The 22,053-nt window shown below is 36.2% G+C and overlaps 1 protein-coding gene across 1 annotated transcript; it reads left to right on the top strand.

The window, feature by feature from the left end:
- Nucleotides 1–43: 43 nt before the first annotated feature.
- On the top strand, nucleotides 44–20,912 carry Vps26 (vacuolar protein sorting 26). The gene is made up of 9 exons (XM_071671176.1): nucleotides 44–166; nucleotides 3,713–3,856; nucleotides 5,089–5,321; nucleotides 8,001–8,165; nucleotides 10,365–10,471; nucleotides 13,802–14,013; nucleotides 15,428–15,577; nucleotides 17,744–17,911; nucleotides 18,542–20,912. The coding sequence occupies exons 1-9, from the start codon at nucleotides 164–166 to the stop codon at nucleotides 18,737–18,739; spliced, it is 1,380 nt and encodes a 459-aa protein (XP_071527277.1). The 5' UTR covers nucleotides 44–163; the 3' UTR covers nucleotides 18,740–20,912.
- The last annotated feature ends 1,141 nt before the right edge of the window (nucleotides 20,913–22,053 follow it).

The raw sequence follows: 22,053 nt of genomic DNA, 5'->3' as shown, positions 1-22,053 counted from the left end.
CATAAAGAGATTACAAAACCATTGGTGGTCGGTATAAGGGAATGAAACCCCTGGTGGTGGTATCCGGTCTTGCGGGAGGCGGGTACACACATCAACAAGTTCCTTCGTCTATACTTTCATATGATTGTTGAGAGCTGCCAGTTGGAGGAAACAGGCTAGAGAAATGGTAAGAATGTAATTGTGTTTGTTAACGAAGCTTTATATTTGTTTGCGATACGCTATAAAAGGATTTCTTTATTAACGAGTTCCAGTGCAGAGGATAACACAGCGTAATTAAGGACTTCCGTCCCCCAGTGGTGGAGTCTGGTCTTCTCCACCCCCTTTTAAGTTTGACATGTAGGCCGATTTTAAGTTAGTTTTTAGGATTATGACCTGCTTTTCGCTCAGTTCAAGAATATTGATTCATTATGACATTGTCTATAACCATATGGTATTCCAGAAAGGAAATTGGTAATGTCCTGTAAGCTGTCCTCATTCTAGACTAGTGATCCCTTTCGTTTCAGAAATTTAAATAACAATTAATAGAAATAGAATGCTTTTTATTTATAAAATCCTACTGCATATGGTAGAAACTAATGCATTTAGATAGTTAGATTCCATCAAATAATTGGGTACTTAACTAGTGATTGCTTACCATCATTTTAGGACACTTGGCCAAAGAAAATCACTAGATTGTAATTGGTTTATTTGACCCTAAACTATATAATCATGAATATTGACAGTCATTATTCGCTGATTGGCTGAATCTGGTACTGTAATGGCTTATGAAATAATCACTTATGATTTAACTTGTATTTTGCATTGTCAGCAGCAGAGTAAGACCAGGAAAGGTTTTGAACAGTGGAATGGAAAGGTAATAAAGCACTAGTATAATGCTGTCATTCTTACTTGTAGACTATGAGGAATATTGATAAAAGAAAGCAGTACAGTATCAGGTAGGGCTATGGAGTTTAGAGTTAATGTGGGGATAGTGAAAAGATTGGTTAAGCTTGTAGATATTGACATAACCTGTGAAAACCTCGTTAAAGATTCTGTTCTAGCTCAGCGTCAAGTTTTGGGAAAAGCTTATTAATATATTTGGTGCTCCATATAATTCATTATGATAAGCGCAGTTCCTTTGGAGGATCAATGTAATCTTTTGGACTGAATGTTGTTAGGTAGATAAGTTTATAGTATTTTACCAGGGTTGATTTTAGGTAAAGTAATGTTTAAGTATGTAAGACACATGTAAAATATCAACAGAATCATTGAAAACTTCACCTAACTCCCTAGCAGTCAAGATTGATTTTAAAAGTTTGGCACATTACACAAAATATTTACCCGTCATACATGAAAATGCTTTGCCACCATGGTGTCAGATGTCTGTAACCTTGATACAGGGAGCAGACATGTGATCTTCAGGAGGAGATGAGTATCATGTTTCCACTGTGTATTTTTACTATCATTTTAGCTACTAGGTGAGGTTTTTATAGTTTCTGTTAATATTTTGCAAGTGTATTACATTGATATCCCATAACACAGAAATTAGCAAAATACAAGATTTGAAATATGCCTGCAGTACTGAGATGACCCATTTGACTACTGGAATTCATATTTAAACATGCAGGTTATAATGTTACTTTATTGTGCATATTTTTATGGTTTTGTTTCATGATCTCTGTTTTCAGTGTACTTTTAGTTCATATCATGAGGAGTTTCTGTGTTATATCCAACATCATGCCGAGTTTGCACTGTTTAATAGAGCCATATATTGATTTTTTCTGATCCATAAGAAATCTGGTGAATTATATGAGTACACTTTATTTTGACTCCTGGTGATTGCTGTCAAATTATCGAAAACTGTATTATGACATTCACTTGGCATGATCACCCAATAGAGTTATGAAAATGCCCACAGAAAATTAGAGTGTTGGTATAATTGATATATCATATCAGGTTGTAGACTCAGAAAAGCAAAATGCTGGTGCATATAATATTATATCAGGTTTTAGACTGTGTGTACCTTATCTCTGACACTTTTGCATTCATCCGTTATTTTGTTGTTTGGTAATTAACTCTTAGATTATGGCTGTCGGAAACCTTGACTATCAAGACGTGCAAAAATCACAAGAAAAGATGATTTTGGAACATTAAGAAATAAGTCCCTTTCAAACTTTGATATGTTGAATTTAATGAGTGTTTATGAATGTTACTTCTGGTGCAAAAAGAATCGTATGAATATGTCATGCTTTAATAGGATTATGGATATGCATGCAGATGTAGTAACTATTAAAAAAGTAAATCTTTTTATACCTTTGTTATGCTGAAGTGGCATTGGTTTATTACTACAGCATATGTTGAGCAATCTAATACTGATATAGAAATCATCTCAGGTGGTATTTTTTGAAGTTGATTGTAATCTGACGAATGATGTATGTTATAGTTGACTGTATGCTGACAAATGATGTATGTTTCTGATGGTTGTGCTTTAGCAAATGATGTATAATCCTGATGTGCTCTAACAAATGATGTATGCTACAATTGAAGAGACAGGCTATGTTTCATTGTTTAGGGAAACCCTTTTAGTGTTACCAAATAAAGTAACCTACATTTTTCTTGAATGCACTCATCATTTACTGCATTATTTGATATGATTTGATGAAGTACATGGTATTATGGCACAGATTGTGCTTCCGAAATTGTTAATGTATTCACAAACCAACATATCAGGGAACCTGCTTGGAGGAGAGGGATTGACATCATCAATCATACCAGCATGGCTTTTGATGTGATACAAGCAAGCTAAAAGAGCAGAGATGAGGGAAAGCTCCAAGATGAGATACGTTATGGAAGCTGCACAGAAGTTGAAAAATATGATGGTGTTATGATTTGGAAATTGGAGTCTGGTAACTACAAATCTGGTTATTGCACTGAACTTTTCTGTGAAATTTACAGTGAATACCCCCAGCTTTAAATGTAGAGAAAAGGAGTAATGGTTCTGTGAAAGATATCAAAGAGCATGGGATCTTGGGATGTGCTGAGACAAGGACATAATATCGGTGGCACTCCTGTCAGCCAGCATTTGTAAGACAAAATATAGTAAAGAACTCCAGCAGGATAAGTAAGGAGCAAATAAGAAAATTGGAAAAGAATATTGTGGACAAGTTAGGAGAAACTCTAAAAGTTTTCCATAGATTTATCAGATATAACAGTCAGTAAAAGAGAAGCTAATCAGGTGAAGAGATTCAAAGCAAGAATCATGGAGGATGATGTTAGAGTGCTAGGAACTGAACAGCAAGCTCAAAAGTGTTTCCACTTTGGAAGATGCTGAAGATGACACCAATTAGAGGGTTTGGGAAAGAGGTTCTAGAAAGTGTTGTGATGTCTAGAAAAAGTATTGATATGAAAGGATTTTGACCCATTTTGTACTCATAGTACTGATGTCATTTCACCATATGTGCTGGATAAACCTCTCAAAATAGTTAAGGAAGTTGCTGAGAAATAAATGAATGATTCTGAGTGGGTTCTATCTACATTCAATCAGTGTGATCATACATTTTTGTAGTATTCACGTATGAAGAGATAGAGGTGGGGAATTTTGCTTGAGATGTGTATTTATTTTTATTTAATCATATACTTTATGTTTGTGAAAATTCAGAATGCAACATTCACTTTATGTATAGAATTATGGAAAGTTATGATGATAACTTCTAGCATGAAACTGTACTTTCAGAGTTTTTTTGGGTTCGGCCAGAGTGCCGACATTGAAATCCAGCTAGATGGAGCTGACACTCGCAAAATGGCAGAGATGAAAATAGAAGATGGCAAGAAGGAACGCTATTTTCTTTACTATGATGGAGAAAGTGTTTCTGGCAAGGTGTGTAGCTTGATGTTTAATGTATGAATGTTTGAGATACTGTTTGACTTCCACACTTTTTGATGCTAGTTATATAGTGAAGAAAAAAAAGAAAATTTAGTAAATATTTTCTATGGTACCCTGCCTCTGACCATTATTTCACATCCACTCTGTAACTTAAAAGCCATGTTTTGGTGTCATTCAAGGTATGTGTTGATATAATACAAACCTTACCCTTTCAATTTGTGTTGAGGTAAAGGGAGTAAAAGCAATTTCAAGATGTAAAGTAGGATAGCAATAGATTTTGTGTCTGTTGTCATATTTGTGGTATCATTTCCTTCTCCTCCTGCATTTTCATTATTTTCCATACTGGCTTTTGAATTGTATTCCTGTTCCATTGATAATGGATGTTTCAACTACAGTTTTCCATTTTTTACACCCTTGATCATTCCAGTAGTAAAATCAATGTCAGCTAGGCTTTGTGGGTACATGAACCTGCAGTCATGTCCCCTCTTGCATATATGAAATTTTTTGCATTCATATCAAAGGTTTGGGTGTGTATAATCATATTTATCTTTATTTTATCAAAAGTTCCAGAAAAAGATTTCTTGCACATTTTTAGTGTGTATGTGATTGTGTGCCTACTTACAAATTATATGCCATGTGAGTTATGTGCTTTCAAATGTTTTGTGTGAAATGGAGATTGTATGTTTGTCAGTGGAATACCAGCAGCCCACATGTGGTTGAGGGAGAAAGACAAGATAGCTTTCAGGCCAGAGGAGTGACAATTAACAGCCTCGAAGAGATTGAAAAAAGAATTGGTTTAGGATGTTTTTGTATGCAAATAGAACATTAATGGGATTGAAATATTGCATAACTGAGGCCAGCCTGCAAAAAGATTGTTCAAGATGTGTGTGTAAGTAATTAGGATTTAAAGAATTAAATAAAGTTCAGAATGGATGATTAATTTTGAGGACTACTAGTAAAACATTATAAGATATTCTAATATTATGCATCTAGAAGGAATAAGTTTAGGAAGTCTGATGAGCATTTTTTGTGTACATGGAATATTGTATTTTGACAGGAGAGTCTGAAGATGGAAACAAGTTTCAGTGATAATGTGGATTTTTTAAGCAACTCCTTTGGAAATGCTGGAAATCCATTAGGTCGGGATGTTGTGTATAACTGCATTAACTATTTCATCAGAAAGTTCTTTTAACTTTTTATTTACATGCTGCTGAACTTGTTTACAGGTGAACATCTCGCTTAAAAAGCCAGGAAGCCGTCTAGAACACCAAGGTGTGAAAATAGAATTTGTAGGTCAGATTGAACTTTATTATGACCGTGGGAATCATCATGAATTCACATCTCTGGTAAAGGAGCTAGCAAGGCCTGGGGAACTCACACACAATACCTCCTTTGAATTTGAATTCAACCAGGTTGAGAAGCCATATGAGTCATATTCTGGAACTAATGTAAGACTTAGGTAAGTGATTGTCCCTTGCCTGTCTAAGGAGACATATTATATAAGAGCAATGGGTAACCCATCTGCATCTCCACAGGAGTCTTCAGTTACTCTTTTAACCACAGAGAAACTCAGATCTAGCTCATACCCTCCAGTCACCTTGAATGAATGGTGACTACCAATGAACAAAACACCAACCATTTTTGGATTCACATACAGTACATACTTGACACTCACTCCTCACACCAATAACATCAGTGCGAAAGTAACACAAAAACTAAATGCCCTGAGAACAGCTTTTGGCATCAGATTTGAATAAGGGAGAGTTCTTTAGCATCCTCTGTAAATAACTCAAATGCTTCACTCTGACTTATGCCTCACCTTCTTGGTCTTCCACTGTCTCAAAAGCAAATATATAACAAAGTAGCAAATTACACAAAATAGAAAATTCAGGACATTTACAGGCTGCATGATAGCAACAAAATTTCAACAAGTAACATGAGGAAGCTAAGATACTCTCAGAACAATCCCACCTTAGCATGATTAGCAATTAATTCTGCAGCATAACTTGACTCACTCCACCCAGACCATTTCATAGCAAACCTCCAAACCCCAGGCTTTTGTGTTGATGTTTTTGTAATGGGAATGAATGTTATTTGTGTGTTGTATTTGATGCTTAGAATGGTCAGCGTTTTGCTCATTGAAGAGACAGGCAATTCATGGTGATTGGAGGGAGTGAGCTGGATTCATGTCTGTCTTGGATAAAAAGATAAACTGAAGATTGTGGTGGATATACTGTGATTCTGTTCAGGGTGAGTAATTGTTCCAGCTATGTAATGTAGTGCTGCATGTTTGATTACTTTGGTGTCAGAGTGTTCTGATATAATTGTGAGGTCACCTGCATACAAAAGAACCATTTTGAGGTTTGCATGACGTAATGGAAGGAAGTGTTGGAAAAGATTGAAGCAAATTGGAGAATTATACATTTTGAGTAGTTCAGAGGTGAAGCCATTGTAAGTGGCATTAGCTTGGCAGCTGGCTATGAAATTTACCAACGACTGTTGTGGAGGGTAGAAGTGACAGGTATTGTGAGCATGTATTGGTGATAGTGTGAAGGGCTTCATTGAAGTCTGTTTCCAGTAGTACTCTGCAAGATGTGGGTTGTGGTTGGTTAAATCCATCTAGGATATGTTGTGTGAGCACAGTTTGTATTGTGGTGGTAGAGTGTTTGGGTTATAAGCCATGTTGTGTAGATAAGAGGGGATGTTTTGTTGGATTTTGTCACAGATAATTTTTTTCACAGTTTGGATATTGAATCTAAAGTGTTATAAGATGATAGGAGGAGGGGGAGTTCGTTGGTTTAGAGGGCTTTAGGATTGGTATTATGTTGGTAAGTTTCCAGATTTTAGGAATTTTTTGTGTTGCCAGGAGTGGCTGAAAATATGTGTATAAGTACTTTGATTGAAAATGTGCCACAGAGTTTTATGTAACAGTTTGATATGTTGTCAGGGCCTTTAGCAGGAGAGTTCTCAAGGTTTTAATTGTAGTGCTTGTATCTGTTGGGGTGTATGGTGGGTGTGTAGGCAGGAGTAGATTAAGATATCTGTAGGGGCTTGGATTGTAAATGGGCCACTGTTTTATGCGAAAGTTCGATGTGTCGTCAGTGCCTGTAACTGGAGCGTTTTTAAAAACTTTAGTTGCATCGTATGTGTCAGCAGGGGTGAAGGCTAGGTGGGCAGGTATTTCTAGATGTATTTTGTTTAGGTTTTTCATGATGTTTCAGTTTAGGGATGTGGTTGTTTTGTGGTTGATTTTTTAGTGGTGTCACATGACAATGTTTATTTGATCTTTGGGAGAAGTGATTTTATTGGAATGGGTCTGGTGTGCTTCATGAGTTGGGGCTGGATTGGTTCGATAAGATTGGATTTTCTTGAATGTGCACCATAATTGGTTGCTGTGCATGTGATTCACTGTGTTGAGAAAGGAGTGCGTTTTCAGTTTGTATTTCGGGGATTAGTTTTGTAATGGTTTTTATTTAGAGTGTGGATTTGATCTCTGATTTTTGTTGATGGAAAGTGGTTGTGTCTTAGCTGGTTTCCTTTTGAGGTTCTTTTTGTTGGCCTTGTTGGAGATGCTGATGAAGTGAGATTGTGTGATATATTGATGGAAAATCATCTACACTGAAATTTTGAAGCTTTGTTTCCATGTACTGTGTAAATACTAAAGTTTTAGAACTTTGTTTCCACGAAGTGTATGAGGGCTGGTTAGTGTGTTTTCCTGTAGTTTTTTATTTTTTCCAGTCGATGTACTGTGTAGAGAAAATAGTATGAAGCACTTATGTTGGTTTTAAAGTTCATATTCCTCTTCAAAATATTGAATATTTGTAAGTTCATTTTTCTCTTCAAAATGCTGGATATTTGTTGAGGTTGTGTATGAGCAGTTTGAGAGTCTTCATATGCACCAGGTGGAAACAGTAATGGAACTGTTGATAACAGAAGAGATAATATGTATAACTTACTTGGTAATCTTGTTTCTATTATTTTTTCAGTTTTTCATGATCATATGATACTGTTTGGTGGGTGGTTATTAAGTACAGATTTGATCAGTTGACCAAAAGATTTAATATATTTATACTTAGAACCTCTTCATATACTGCATAGGTATTCTTTGGAATGTATTTCATGTGATTTTGATTTGCAGGTACTTTCTTAGAGTTACAATTGTAAGAAGACTGTCAGACATTACTAGAGAAATGGATTTGTTGGTACACACACTATCATCCTATCCAGAGATGAACAACTCGATCAAAATGGAAGTTGGTATCGAGGATTGCCTGCACATAGAGTTTGAATATAATAAGTCCAAGTAAGCATTTATCATTTACTCGAGTTGAAATTGCACAAGTTAATATAACAATAATTTACTTGAAGACTGAATTTTTCTTGCCTAAAAGTCTCTTAGTCCCTTAACTTAGTTTATATGTTTGTGTCACATTTTGTGTCTCCTAATTCAGTAGCTAAAAGTCATGCATTTGCTTTTTTATCCATGCAGTAGATATATGAATTTCTGATTCTTTGTTTGTCTCTTTCTTTATCTTTTTCTCTCATTTGCATTTTTTCCTGGAAAGGAAACTTTAGTTAAGAGTTAAGGCATTGACAACTCTGTTTTTTCTTGTTAAGAGGCTTGTAAATTCAATGTATCAGTAATCACTAGTATAGTGTTACTAAGAGATGTCATGATAACCCTGAAATAAAAGAAATCTGTCTAATGTGTGGCAAGTATGTGCCAAAGAACTTGTTGAGAGTGCATATAACACATGTTTGTTCCCAGTGGGAGCTCTATGAATATTGAATTATGCACTTACATGAAGTACAGTTATCATTGGGGGAGGAGAGAAAGAATACTTCCCACATATTCCATGCATGTCACAGAAGACAACTAAAAGGGATGGGAGCAGGGGGCTGGAAATCCCCCCATCTAGGTTTAACTTTTCCAAAAGAGGGAACAGAGAAGGGGGCCAAGTGAGGATTTTCCCTCTAAGGCTCAGTCCTCAGATCTTGATGCTACTTCGCTAATGTGGGAAATGGCAAATATGAATGAATAAAAAGATAGAATTAGATTACTTTTTTCTTCTTTTCATACATTCCTTGCTCATGTACAGAAATTTGAAGGTACTTCCTTTTACTTTCCCTACTGCAGCTCAATCCCTTAAGACTCACATGGAGGCTTTAGATTTGGAATTTCTTCCAAAGTTTCAGTGTATGAAATCATCAGTCATTAGGTAACTTAAGGAATTAGATCATGATCAAAGGAATTAGTGTCCTGTCTATCATTTTTCTCTTATTTAGTAACTTCAGAAGTTGGTGACTGAGTTTGGAAAAGTGTGTGAAAGGAAAAAATTGAGAGTAAATGTGAATAAGAGCAAGGTTATTAGGTTCATTAGGGTTGAGGGACAAGTTGATTGGGATGTGAGTTTGAATGGAGAAAAATTGGAGAAAGTGAAGTGTTTGAGGTATCTAGAAGTGGACTTAGCAGCGAATGGAACCATGGAAGCAGAAGTGAGTCACAGGGTGGGGGAAGGGGTGAAGGTTCTGGGAGCAGTGAAGAATGTGTGGAAGGAGAGAAGGTTATCTTGGAGAGCAAAAATGGGTATGTTTGAAGGAATAGTAGTTCCAACAGTTGTATGGTTGCAAGGTATGGGCTGTAGATATGGTTGTACAGAAGAGGGTGGATGTGTTAGATATTAAATGTTTGAGGACACATATGGGGTGAGGTGGTTTGATCAAGTAAGTAATGAAAGGGTAAGAGAGAGGTGTAGAAGCAGAAAGAGTGTGGTTGAGAGAACAGAAGAGGGTGTGTTAAAATGGTTTGGATATATGGAAAGAATGAGTGAGGAAAGATTGACAAAGAGAATTTATGTGTCAGAGGTGAAGGGAACAAGGAGAAGCGGGAGACCAAATTGGAGGTGGAAGGATGGAGTGAAAAAGATTTTGAGTGATCGAGGCCTGAACATACAGGAGAGTGAGATGTGTGCTAGGAATAGAGTGAACTGGAACAGTGGGTACACTGGGATCAACATGCTGTCAGTGGACTGAACCAAGGCATGTGAAACGTCTGGGGTAAAACATGGAAAGATCTGTAGGGCCTGGATGTGGACAGGAAGCTGTGGTTTCGGTGCCTTACACATGATAGTTTGAGACAGTGTGAATGAATGTGGCCTTTTTGTCAGTTATTTTGGTGCTGCTTCGCTGAAGCACGGGGTAGCAATGCTGATTCCTGTGGGGCGGGGTAGTGCCAGGAATGGATGAAGGCAAGCAAGTATGAATATGTACATGTGTACATATGTATGTGTATTTGTATGTATGTGGGTGTGTATGTCCATTTATGTATATATATGTGTATATGAGTGGATGATCCATTCTTCATCTGTTTCCTGGAGCTTCCTCGTTGACACAGGAAACAGCAATTAAGTTTGATAATAATATAATAACAAAAACAAAGGTAGTATTACACTGTCCCATTATTTTGAATGCCTTCAATTTGACTTTTGTTGTATCAATTTAGGTACCACCTAAAAGATGTCATTGTTGGCAAGATATATTTCCTATTAGTGCGCATCAAGATAAAACACATGGAGATTGCTATCATCAAGAAGGAAACTACAGGCTCTGGTAAGCTGCACATAGTTTATATGATTTGATTCCCTCAAGTTAGTCGAGATGTACTCTTTCATTATTTAAGTTATGAATTCTGAGGAGTTTGATACCATATGCTGTAGTCATCTGTTACTATTAGCAGAGTTTTGTGTATTTGTATTTTCCTGTTTTTTACGCTGCTTTGTGGATAGGGTATTTTGACATACTCCCATTCATGTTTTGAACTCAGTTTTTTTTTGTCAACCCCTTGTAGACTGCTTCATTAATTTTGTCACTTGACATAATTAGACTGAGATTATCAGAACTTTGAAAGTGGAGTTTTTTTTTATTTTAATAGAATTGAAGGAAATATGTTACAACTTTAGAAAAACATTGAAACTTTTCACACTCGCTGCTGCATTCAGGTATGAGGTGTCAAAAGCACCAGTGGACTATATATTTTCACCAATGTTAGTCAAGCCAAGTAAGGTGAAGAGATTCAAGGCAGTGTCATGCAATTGCCAAGTATGTTTTTGCATAAGTGTATTACTAAGTATTTTTGGAAATAGGGAGAACAAGAATGTTCATGTTGCGTATAGAAATTTATATTTATTTGATTTATTTTGCTTTGTCGCTGTCTCCCACGTTTGCGAGGTGGTGCAAGGAAACAGACGAAAGAAATGGCGCAACCCACCCCCATACACATGTATATACATACACGTCCACACACGCAAATGTACATACCTACACAGCTTTCCATGGTTTACCCCAGACGCTTCACATGCCCTGATTCAATCCACTGACAGCACGTCAACCCCGGTATACCTCATCGATCCAATTCACTCTATTCCTTGCCCTCCTTTCACCCTCCTGCATGTTCAGGCCCCGATCACACAAAATCTTTTTCACTCCATCTTTCCATCTCCAATTTGGTCTCCCACTTCTCCTCGTTCCCTCCACCTCCGACACATATGTCCTCTTGGTCAATCTTTCCTCACTCATTCTTTCCATGTGCCCAAACCATTTCAAAACACCCTCTTCTGCTCTCTCAACCACGCTCTTTTTATTTCCACACATCTCTCTTACCCGTACGTTACTTACTCGATCAAACCACCTCACACCACACATTGTCCTCAAACATCTCATTTCCAGCACATCCATCCTCCTGCGCACAACTCTATCCATAGCCCACGCCTCGCAACCATACAACATTGTTGGAACCACTATTCCTTCAGACATACCCATTTTTGCTTTCCGAGATAATGTTCTCGACTTCCACACATTCTTCAAGGCTCCGAGGATTTTCGCCCCCTCCCCCACCCTATGATCCACTTCCGCTTCCATGGTTCCATCCGCTGCCAGATCCACTCCCAGATATCTAAAGCACTTTAGATATAGAAATTATTACACTCAATTCTTCTTGTGCTGATGTGAGTTTTCCTTGATGTGACTGGCGTTAGAGCAAGAATGATTAAATCATGATAGGAGTCGGAAAGGTATGGTAGGAGAAGGGATATAGTTGGACTTTCTCTCATGAGAGACCTCAAAATTGTCTAATGGTGAAATTATTAATGTAGAATCATATAAGTGGATCATTAGAGAAGGAAACTTCCAGACAGACTCACTGATTTGTAACACTTGGGGCTATGCCCTAAATGAAATACTGAAAAATCTGAAATACCAAAAATTGCAAATGTATTTCAAGATTTGGGATATTTCATAATTTTTGTTCACCATTTCATGAAAAATTTGTGATCAATACTAACTTCAGGGCATCTTTATATAGTTCACAAAAAATATATGACTTGTATGACTTAAAATAACAATAAAGTAGACTGAAGTATCGTTGCACTCATATATTTCAAATGTCTTAGTTCTTATTTCTTTGAAACGCCACACTGTTCAACCAGTAATGTATGTGATACTAATGTACAGGAATTTACTCATTGGACTTCATGCACTATTACCATACAGGAGCTTGTACTGAAGTAGACTTAGTATGTACTATATTAGATGCACTAAACACGAGATGCTTAGATAGCAAAGGACAGGCAGAAACTAATGCTTTGGGTTCTGGTGCACCATGAGTAAGACAAGCAGGGAAGGTGATGTTCCCCACATATTACCACAAGAGCATGCACTATGAGAGATGAGAAATTTAGATCACAGATTGGGATATTCTATGCATTGCATGGATATCTTGTTTGCTAATTTGCCACCATGTCCATCTGGCCATCACATGGGATGTCAAATTTGAATCACCTTTCACCATATTTTTTCCCCATTTCTATGAAATTTTGATCAGTATTTTGATGCAAGCAAAATTAGTGAATTACTGAATTTTTCCCAATTCTAAATAAAGGATTTACAAGGTTGTACTGTATACTATTTTCTTTATCAAAATTACTCATAGTCTCATGGACATTGAAGATTTTTCTTCCTTAAATTCTTATTTGCTGTTTTCCATTTTCACAAGGTATTGCTAGGAACAGACAAAGAAAAGTCTCATTTGCTCACATTTGCTGTCATTTGTAAATGAGCTGAAACCACAACCTGCTATGCACAACCACACCCCAGAGACTTTTCCATGGTTCCCCTCGCTGGTTCAGTTTATTGACATCTCATCAGCCCCTGTATACATTACTCCATTTCACTTTTATCACATGCATGCCTTTCACTCTCCTGCATGTTCAGGCCTTGAGCACTCAAAATCTTTTTTACTTCACCCTTTCATCTTCAGGTGGGTCTTCCTCTTCTTGTCCCCTCCGTTTCTGAGGTGTATATCCTCTTTGAGAAAATATATATGTTTGATATAGATTTGACCCAAGCTATTACATGTTTCACCAGTTTGGTCTCCACTTGTGAGAAAATACACAGAACTGGAGGGGAAGATCCAGTGGAATGCAGTGAGGACGTTATCAATATTAAGTGAAGTGGGTCTTGACAAGAGGAGGGAAGTATTCAGTCTGCCTACATTTTACAAAAATTGAGGATAGGTATACATGATCACCTATAAATTCTTATGATAACAGTGATTCTAACAAAGATCAATTTTTTGATATTCAGAAGAATTGAAAATCAGACTTCATTGCAGGATGCAAGGTAATACCATTGTCTTTTGGAACATTACGAAACCATTCCTCATCAGCAATACAAGCAAAAGGGATAAAGACGAAGTATTTATGAATAACACAAGAAAATTCAAGTCCTTTACTAAGATGTCTGAAGTTTAGCTGGGGCCTTACAAATGTAAAATCCTCTCACGGTATACAGGAATAGGCAATAACAGAGTGGTAATCTTACCCACAAATACAAAAGTTTCATCATTCATAATGATTTTGAATATTATGTATTTATTACCCACAGGTCCTAACACCTTCAATGAAAATGAAACCATTGCAAAGTATGAAATTATGGATGGTGCTCCTGTTAGAGGTGAAAGTATTCCTATCAGAGTGTTTTTGGCTGGATATGACTTGACCCCAACCATGAGGGACATAAACAAGAAATTCTCAGTTAGGTACTACTTGAACTTGGTGTTAGTTGATGAAGAGGAACGCCGTTACTTTAAACAACAGGTAAGATATTTTACTGTTTTATCTTGCATCAGCATTATTTTTATTATTATAAATGGGTATTTTTTTTTTTTTTTTGCACACTTTATCACAGTTTCCCCTGTTAGTGAGGTAGTGCCAGGAACAAAGAAAGGCCACATTCACTAACATCCATTCTCTATCTGTCGTGTTTAATGCACTGAAACCACAGCTCCCTGGTCACAACTAGGCCCCTCAGACCTTTCCATGGTTTATTCTAACCACTTCACATACCTTGGTTTAGTCCACTGGCATTACATCGTCCCATACCTCATCATTCCAGTTCACACTGTCCTATCCCCTGTACCCCTTTCACTCTTGAGTATGCTCAGACCCCTGTCACTCAATTTTTTTTCACCCTGTCCCTCCATCTAGTGTAAAACTCCCTTCCTATGTTGGACAAATAGGCTATGGACGGGGATTCTGGTTTGAGTTCATTGTACATGACATCTAGAGAATAGAAATGAGCAGTTAAGGCTGTTCTTTGTTCATGATGCAACCTCTCTGTATGGGAAACGGCAATCGAGTATAAAGAAAAACTTGTCAAATTTAGAGTTTAAGAGTTGCTATACCATGGATGTTTTTTGATGTGAAATGAGGTCATCACTTCCTTATGGAAATATGTAAGTAGATGTGATTAAAGTATGCCTCAAAAAATTATCTGTAATACATATACGTCTTCAATCCAAAGATCTAAAAGCTGTATGCCCCCACATTCAAGATTCTTACCAAGATGATGCTTAGATTTCTGAGATTTACACTTAAAGTGATAGTACTCAGTGCTTTACTCTGTTTTGTGTGTGGTTTTTGTCAATATTCTGTCCCTTCAGTGGCATTCAACAAGCTTTTGACCCTTGGCACCTCATCCTTTTAATTGCCAAACTCTTAGTCAGCTGTACATGTGTTAGAAGCAGAGACAAGGAAGAATTTTAGATAATTACGATAAATGTAAAGTAGAAAGCCCCACTGTATAGATCAGTGTTTTACCCTCCCACCCCACCACCACCACACACACATACACACACACACACACACACACACAAATCTAGTTATCTATATCTGTGATGCCTGTTCCCTCTGGGAACTCCCATCAAGGGATGGCCACAGCAAAAGGGTCTCCATTTGTCCCTGTCCTTACATGGCTTCCTTGCATACACCATTCCTCATGTTCTACCGTTTCTCTCCCTCCAGTATTCTTCCACTCTATTCTTGAAATTTGAATACTGCTGGGTCCCAAGGAATTTGGACTGGAGACCCTCTGCCTATATTTGTATATTAACTAATTGTGTTTGTATTTAATGAGTTATGCAAACTTCATTTCATTTTATCAGTTTATGTTGTGGCATGAAATTTTCTTAAATGTTGGTGATCAGAGTCAACCAGTTTTACCTCCTTGTAGGAAATTACACTTTGGCGCAAGGGAGAAAGGGTGCGACGTCCCCTCCAGCAGCAGCTGATGGCACAACAGCAGTCTCTACAACAGATATCAGTAAACAACCAACAGAGCAAATTCCCACAGTCACACCCTCAAGGACAGCATCCAGAAGTAGTGAGTTCCTTTGTTTAATTGGCAGTTTCTCAAGTGTATTGATGTGTACCTGTAGTTATTATTAGAATACCATAGAAGAGAACAAAAATGAGTAATGAAATGAAAAAAGTTGTCCTTTTTAAATCAGGTTTTTCCAATCACCAGCCCTTTGTCAGTGCACAGCTCCAGCAAGCGGTTTACCATTGTTTTCACTGTACTGAATACTCTATGCTCCTCACTTGCACTCTCAACTGCCATAATACTCACTTCCACATTCATATCACCAACCACAAATACCTGATCCCTCACATCACAGCTGCTGACCCATCCGCTCAGCTGCTCCCAAAACTCTTGCCTCTTTCATCATTATTCTTGTGAGAACGTGCATACAAATAATCTCCTATCTCTCGTAACCCACTTTCATTCTTCCCTACATCAGTTTGGAGCTCATGCCTTCTATACTCTTACACACATATCCACAACTATACTTCAGCAGAATTGCTACCCCTTTCTTAGCTCTCCCTCTCTTGACTTTACCACTGATGTAGTCTCAAACCATCCTTCCCCATACTCTTGAGCTTTGTTTCACTCAGAGCTAAAACATCCAGTTTCATATCCTCAAACATGCTGTCTCTCCATTCTTCTCATCCTTGCTTTGCTCCTGCTTCTCTTTCAACATTTAGAAATTAAAGTACAAGAAGGATAGGGTTTCCAGTTCCCCACTCTTACCTCTCATAGTTGCTGTCTAAGATGCTCAGGGTATATGTAGGAGGTATTCTTTCTACTTAAACAAAACATTAAAGATGAGATCGGATGATGGATTGAAGAGTTGTCCTATCTGGGGTACCACAGGGGAGGGTATTAACTTCCATACTCCTTATTATAATGATTGTATCCGAAATTTACAGTGAAGGAAACAAAAGTATAGAAAAGTGTTTTGCTGGTTATACTAGCTTAAGCAAAATGATTGGATCAGAAAATGATCGAATTAGATGCACAAAGATTACACAATTGACAAATGGGCAGAAGTGAACCTGATGAATTTAATGAAGTTTGATTTAAGCATTTGAGGTATGAAACTAGGAAGAATGCATTGTTGGTACCATTTAAAGGTTCAATAGAAAAAGTGATTGAAAGTAAGAAAACTCTTTAAGTTTTAGGTTTCATTGTAGATGAGAAACCAAATTTCATCAAGCATAAATAAGATGGAGCTGTGGTTTCGGTGCATTATGCATGACAGCTAGAGAATGTCTATTTCTGGTACTACCTCACTAATATGGGAAACAGCGAACTTTATCGATAGGAAATAGAAGCCTATTGATGAGAATGCTTAATGTATCTTTTTTGAGCAAAATTGAATATTTTTGTGTTTTATGGCCACCAACCAAACAAATAGAAATTAACAGATTAGAGAGGATTCAGAAGCATTTCATTAGCAAAATCACATGGATTTTACTTTCCATAAAAAGATATAGAGGAAGAATCCTTGCACGCATGTTTTATGTAATTTTAGATTAGGTTAGTCATCTGTTCCTGGTGCAGTCTCACTCACACAGGAAATAGTGAACATGCATAATTAAGAGTTTATTGCTTTTTTGTTTTTGTCCTGATTAACATGTTTTGCAATCTCCATCCAAATGAATGAATGCCATGCATTCCAGTCTCTGAAATATTGGTGGTTTTCAAGTAAAGTGAATTGTTTTTGTGAAATTACAGAACGGCTTACAGAAATATAAAAAAAGAAACAAGTGATACAGGCCTCATCTTACCCTGGAAGAAATAGATTTGTGGTGGGAGCATATCACCTTGACAGCCTAACTTGGAGATCTTGAAAGTTTCACAAGAATACGGCACACGCAGAAAAGCAATAGAATGATATTAACATAGCTTTCACTATTAGACTGGATGTATCAGAAGTTGTAAGTAAGTGAAGGAGTGCACCAAGATATGTTCATGTGTTGATATCAGCTGAGCTTTGATCACTTTCTTCCATCTTTTCCTCTCACTTCTTGTATTTCACCCAAGATAGCATTTGATTTGGACATTTTTTCTCAAAAAAATTTTTATATGCCAAATGTGTTGTAAATTTTTTTCACTCTGTCACTTCTATTCTCTGTATCCTTTTATTTATATTATTATTGTATATACTTATTATATTTATTTTCAGTATTCTTCTTTTTTTTACAGGCTCCACCGATGCCTTCCACCGGAGCTGAACCTCCCTCTCCACAACAGTCCCAGTCTCCCATGCATGAAGAGGTCCCAGAGGAAATACCTGCCAACCCATCTCCACAGCCTCATGTTAGACAACAACATTCATCAGCCACTCCCCAGCAAACAGAACCTGAATTAGAGGTAAGATAGATTAAAGCATGTTGTAGAAGGCAACTAAGAGGAGTAGGAGCAGGGGGCTGAAAACCCTCTATATCTTGTACTTCAGTTTCTAAAAGTTTAAAGAGAAGATGGAGCAAAGCGACGGGTGCTCATCATCTTTAAATGCTCAGATTGGATGTCACCAAGATGAGAGGAAAGGAGAGGTAAGCAATGAGTTTGGGGTAGAAAGAGAAAACATATGGTGTGTGTAGGTATGGCCTTGGAGACAAATAGAAAAAATATGAATCTATGAAATTATGAAAGAAATAGAAATATTAATGATCATCTCTTGTCATTTGTAATAATTCTGTATTACATGTAAGTAATTACACACACACACACACACACACACACACACACACACACACATTCATTTAGGAATATAAGAAATATAGTAATTGGGAATGAGGAGAAATTCAGTTCAGTGGAGGAGATTCAGGAGGTACATGATCAGAGGAAAGAGATTGATTTCATTGTAAAGGATATAAGAGTTAATGGGTCTTTTCTAGATGCCTTAGCTGGAGTACAAATAGAGGAAAGGACTGATATGCTTACAGAAGTATTTAGTCATGAAATCAGAAATATTTTTGAGATGATATTTTTTCTTTCCAGCCAACAGAAGATGACCTAACTACTCCAAAGCTTCCTTCCCCTCCCACGGAGCCCCCAAACAGCATTGACTCTCCAGAGGAGGAATTTCTGGAGGCTCAGGCAGGTTCACCTTCAGAGGAGGAAGATGTGGAGGAAGAGCAAGAACCAGTCAAACCTTCATCTGGGATATCACAAGAGCCAGTTCCAGTCGCTCAGTAGTAGACAATCAGTCTCATTTCCAGGTAGACACGGTTAGGTTGAGGGTGGGAATGGGGTAATTTAAGAATGAATAACAGGGTTTAAATGGACCTGTTTTACTTGCATTCATTTGGATATTAATTTATGTTGTTTTCCATCGTATTGCTGTAAATTTTCCATAACTAAAGCAGGTATGTTTACTCGACATATTATGATGAAAATTAATTATGACCCTCAGATAATATAGTCCAGCCTTAAAATGTTGTAAATAAGGAATCCTACAAAAAACATTCATATTGGAGAGTTGGAGAACATTATGATTGGTATAATGGATTATCACCATTTGAAATAACATGAAAGATATATGTATATATATATTTTTATGTATATACATATATATTTATTGGAATTCATGGACCTTACCGACCAAAGAAGCATCATACTTTTGAAATTTATGTCTGTGATGAATTTGTCAAATGTATAGGACATAAATTATATTTGCTACTATCTCCCAAGATCATTATGGCAAATTAAATGTAGGGAAATTGAGACTTTCGTACAACTCTTTTCATCTTGGTGAAAGTTTGTGCTGTGCTAGGAGTAATTTTCTAGCTCTGCATATTGTTGATTATTTCCTGTATAGTTTTAGAATATTCAAGTAATGTTTTGCTGCTACTCTACAACCAGGCTGATTAGTTTTTCATCAAATTCTTTCTCTGTGAAGGGGTTCACATTACTCAGTCGTGATTTGAGCATAGGCCCAGAGTATAATCACAGGTATTGCAAAGCTTGCTATTACCTTTTATTTATTATTAGTATCAGTTTATTCTCACCAGGAAAGATGAGTCCTTGATTGTTATTGTATTTATGAGTAGTGTTATTTAAGATCTGACTTCATGATTGAAGCCTGCTGTATTTCTGTAGATGTATATGCATGTATATATGCTAATACACATTTACATATACATATCTGAACAAGCTTATAGACTTATGCAGACAAAAGTCTTCAGATTCTAAGTCTTTTTGTTGAATTAGTGAAAAAGTATTAGTGATTTCTGTAAGGAATTGAAGTTTCCGTGATAATGCAGTTTAGATTTTTATTGATATTGATATTACAAATACTCTTCTTAGAGTTTTAGGGTGGGTGATTTCTGTTGTAATGGGTCTTTTGTAATCAGTAAGTTGTAAATATGTTTAAAATAGAAAAATTTTTATGCAATCTACAAATTTAAACTTTATCGTAAATGAAACTATTGCCCAGTGTAAGGAGAAATTGTACAGATTTTAAGAATATCCATAAGTGTTTTATTTTTCATTATGCATAATAGATGAACACTTCTCTTTTGTTATGTGCTTGTAACTTTTCTAACTTCTCCCTCTGATCATCTTTCCTTTTGTTTTTATCTTTGTTTATGAATTTTGGATATTACAAACATTGGGCTCTTTTGCTTGAATTACGACTCTTTTTCATTCTTGGTATCTTTTCACTTATTTTCTCATTTTTTTTTATTAGGGATGTACAAATAAACAAGGGGATCTTGTGCTTGAGTCACCATAAAAGTTAGAAACTAGGTGATTATCTTTGAAACAGTATGAGTAATGACATCGTAAAGCTTAGGATTACTGATTTAACTGCTTATCCAGACATTAAACTGATTCGTTTTGTTTGAGAATTATCTTTGTTACAGAAATTTACTAGCACACAACTTAGCTAACTATTACTATTTCTTGCTGCCTTTCTTAGAGATCAGGTAATATTCTGATGTAGTCATTCCATTTTAGTTTGCTCCATATGTTCTTGATTGCTGTTATTATGATTGAGTTTGCTGACCCAGTTTCCATATTTAGGTTCTGGTTTAGATGTTAGGGTATAAAGGATATATTGAATGCTATGATGGGATTATATATTTTTCTCCAGTGCAGTCCATTGAAATGGAATATCTGTTTGCCCAAGATAATAGAACTAATACTTTATATTTATGCCTATGAACTTAGAATATGTAGTGTGGTATAAGATGTCACTTTGCTCAACCTCTTTACAGGATCAGATAAAGCTGCAACATAAAATTCAGATACAGACATTGTTGGTAATGCTTCCTCATTTTACATGTTCTTATTTATACTATATGTTCCATGAGGTTATAAAAGATTTATTTTAATATGATTATATATCTAAATATACAATTTTTCTAAACCCTTTGACTTTTTGAAACTAAAAAACTAGGCATATCTCGTGTTTGAAGGATTAATGAACTGCAAACTGATAACTGTTTGAAATTTTCAGAGAAAACTGTTAAGGTCTTGTCATTAAGTTTTGTACAATTGTCTCTTGTGAGAAGTTGAGTTCCAGTGGTGTGTATATTTGATATATTTCTTATATTGTTAAGAAAAGAATATTTCATCATACTTTTAGAGTGCAGTGTGTGTGTTTTCTAAAGGTTAAATCCCTGACACAATGGAGCTTTTCACATTTGAACCAGTTAGAATTTTGGCGGTCAAACTGTCATTGTGGTATGCATGTCTAAAGGTGCTTTGAAAGCAATGGTATTAGGAAAGTGGAGAAATTAATTGTTGAAAGGAGGGATTCTTTTTGTTTTCCTAAGACTACTTGTTTGAAAAAAATTTGTCGAGATGAATTTTGAGGCCTTTTCTAGACTGCCAGATATAACATGTACATAAATTTGTATCCTCAGGATTTTTAAGATAGTTTAAAAACAAATCTTTCAGATGTCGTACAAGGTCTTAATGCAAAGTTATTTTGAAGCAGATTTTGAATTCGATGAGCAAGATAAGTACTAAAAACACTTTGAAAATGGGAAAAGGGTATACTTGTTAAAGATATTTGTGATACTGGATATCAAAGCTTGTATGTATGAGAGATTATGCTAGAATAAGAATTTGTGAGAGAGAGATTAAATGAAAGTTTATTACTAAGGAATAGATAGAAGAAAAAAGAACTGAATTTTGTGCTGTTGTTATATAAGTCTGGAAAGCTAGATAATTTCCTCAACTTTTGATTGGTGTAACTATAAAGACATGTTTTCTCTCTTGAGGAATGTTTCATATGGACAACATTTGACACATGTTAGTCTAATCAAGATGAAGTAAAAAGATGGCTCTAACTTAGCTCCAGTAATTCTATGCACTCTTTTTATTAATGATTTTTAACTTCACTCTGTTGAATTAGAATTGGAAAGTTGAAATGCCCATATTAATATTTTAGTCTGATATTTTTTTTTTTTTGTGTGTGTGTGTGTGTGTGTGTGATTCAGATAAATGTGTTTATGGCCAAATAGACAAGAATATCTTGGAGAAGATTGTTGGTGTAAGTTATC

The sequence above is a fragment of the Panulirus ornatus genome, chromosome 16, assembly GCF_036320965.1.
Source record: "Panulirus ornatus isolate Po-2019 chromosome 16, ASM3632096v1, whole genome shotgun sequence".
Lineage (NCBI taxonomy): Eukaryota > Metazoa > Arthropoda > Malacostraca > Decapoda > Palinuridae > Panulirus > Panulirus ornatus.
This window is presented reverse-complemented; position numbering and strand designations above follow the sequence as displayed.

Bases quoted from the DNA above. Each gene is read 5' to 3' on its own strand.
- Vps26 (XM_071671176.1), top strand. The intron at 5,322-8,000 runs GTAAGTGATTGT...TTTGATTTGCAG, and splicing joins GGAACTAATGTAAGACTTAG to GTACTTTCTTAGAGTTACAA. The intron at 17,912-18,541 runs GTAAGATAGATT...TTTTCTTTCCAG, and splicing joins AAACAGAACCTGAATTAGAG to CCAACAGAAGATGACCTAAC.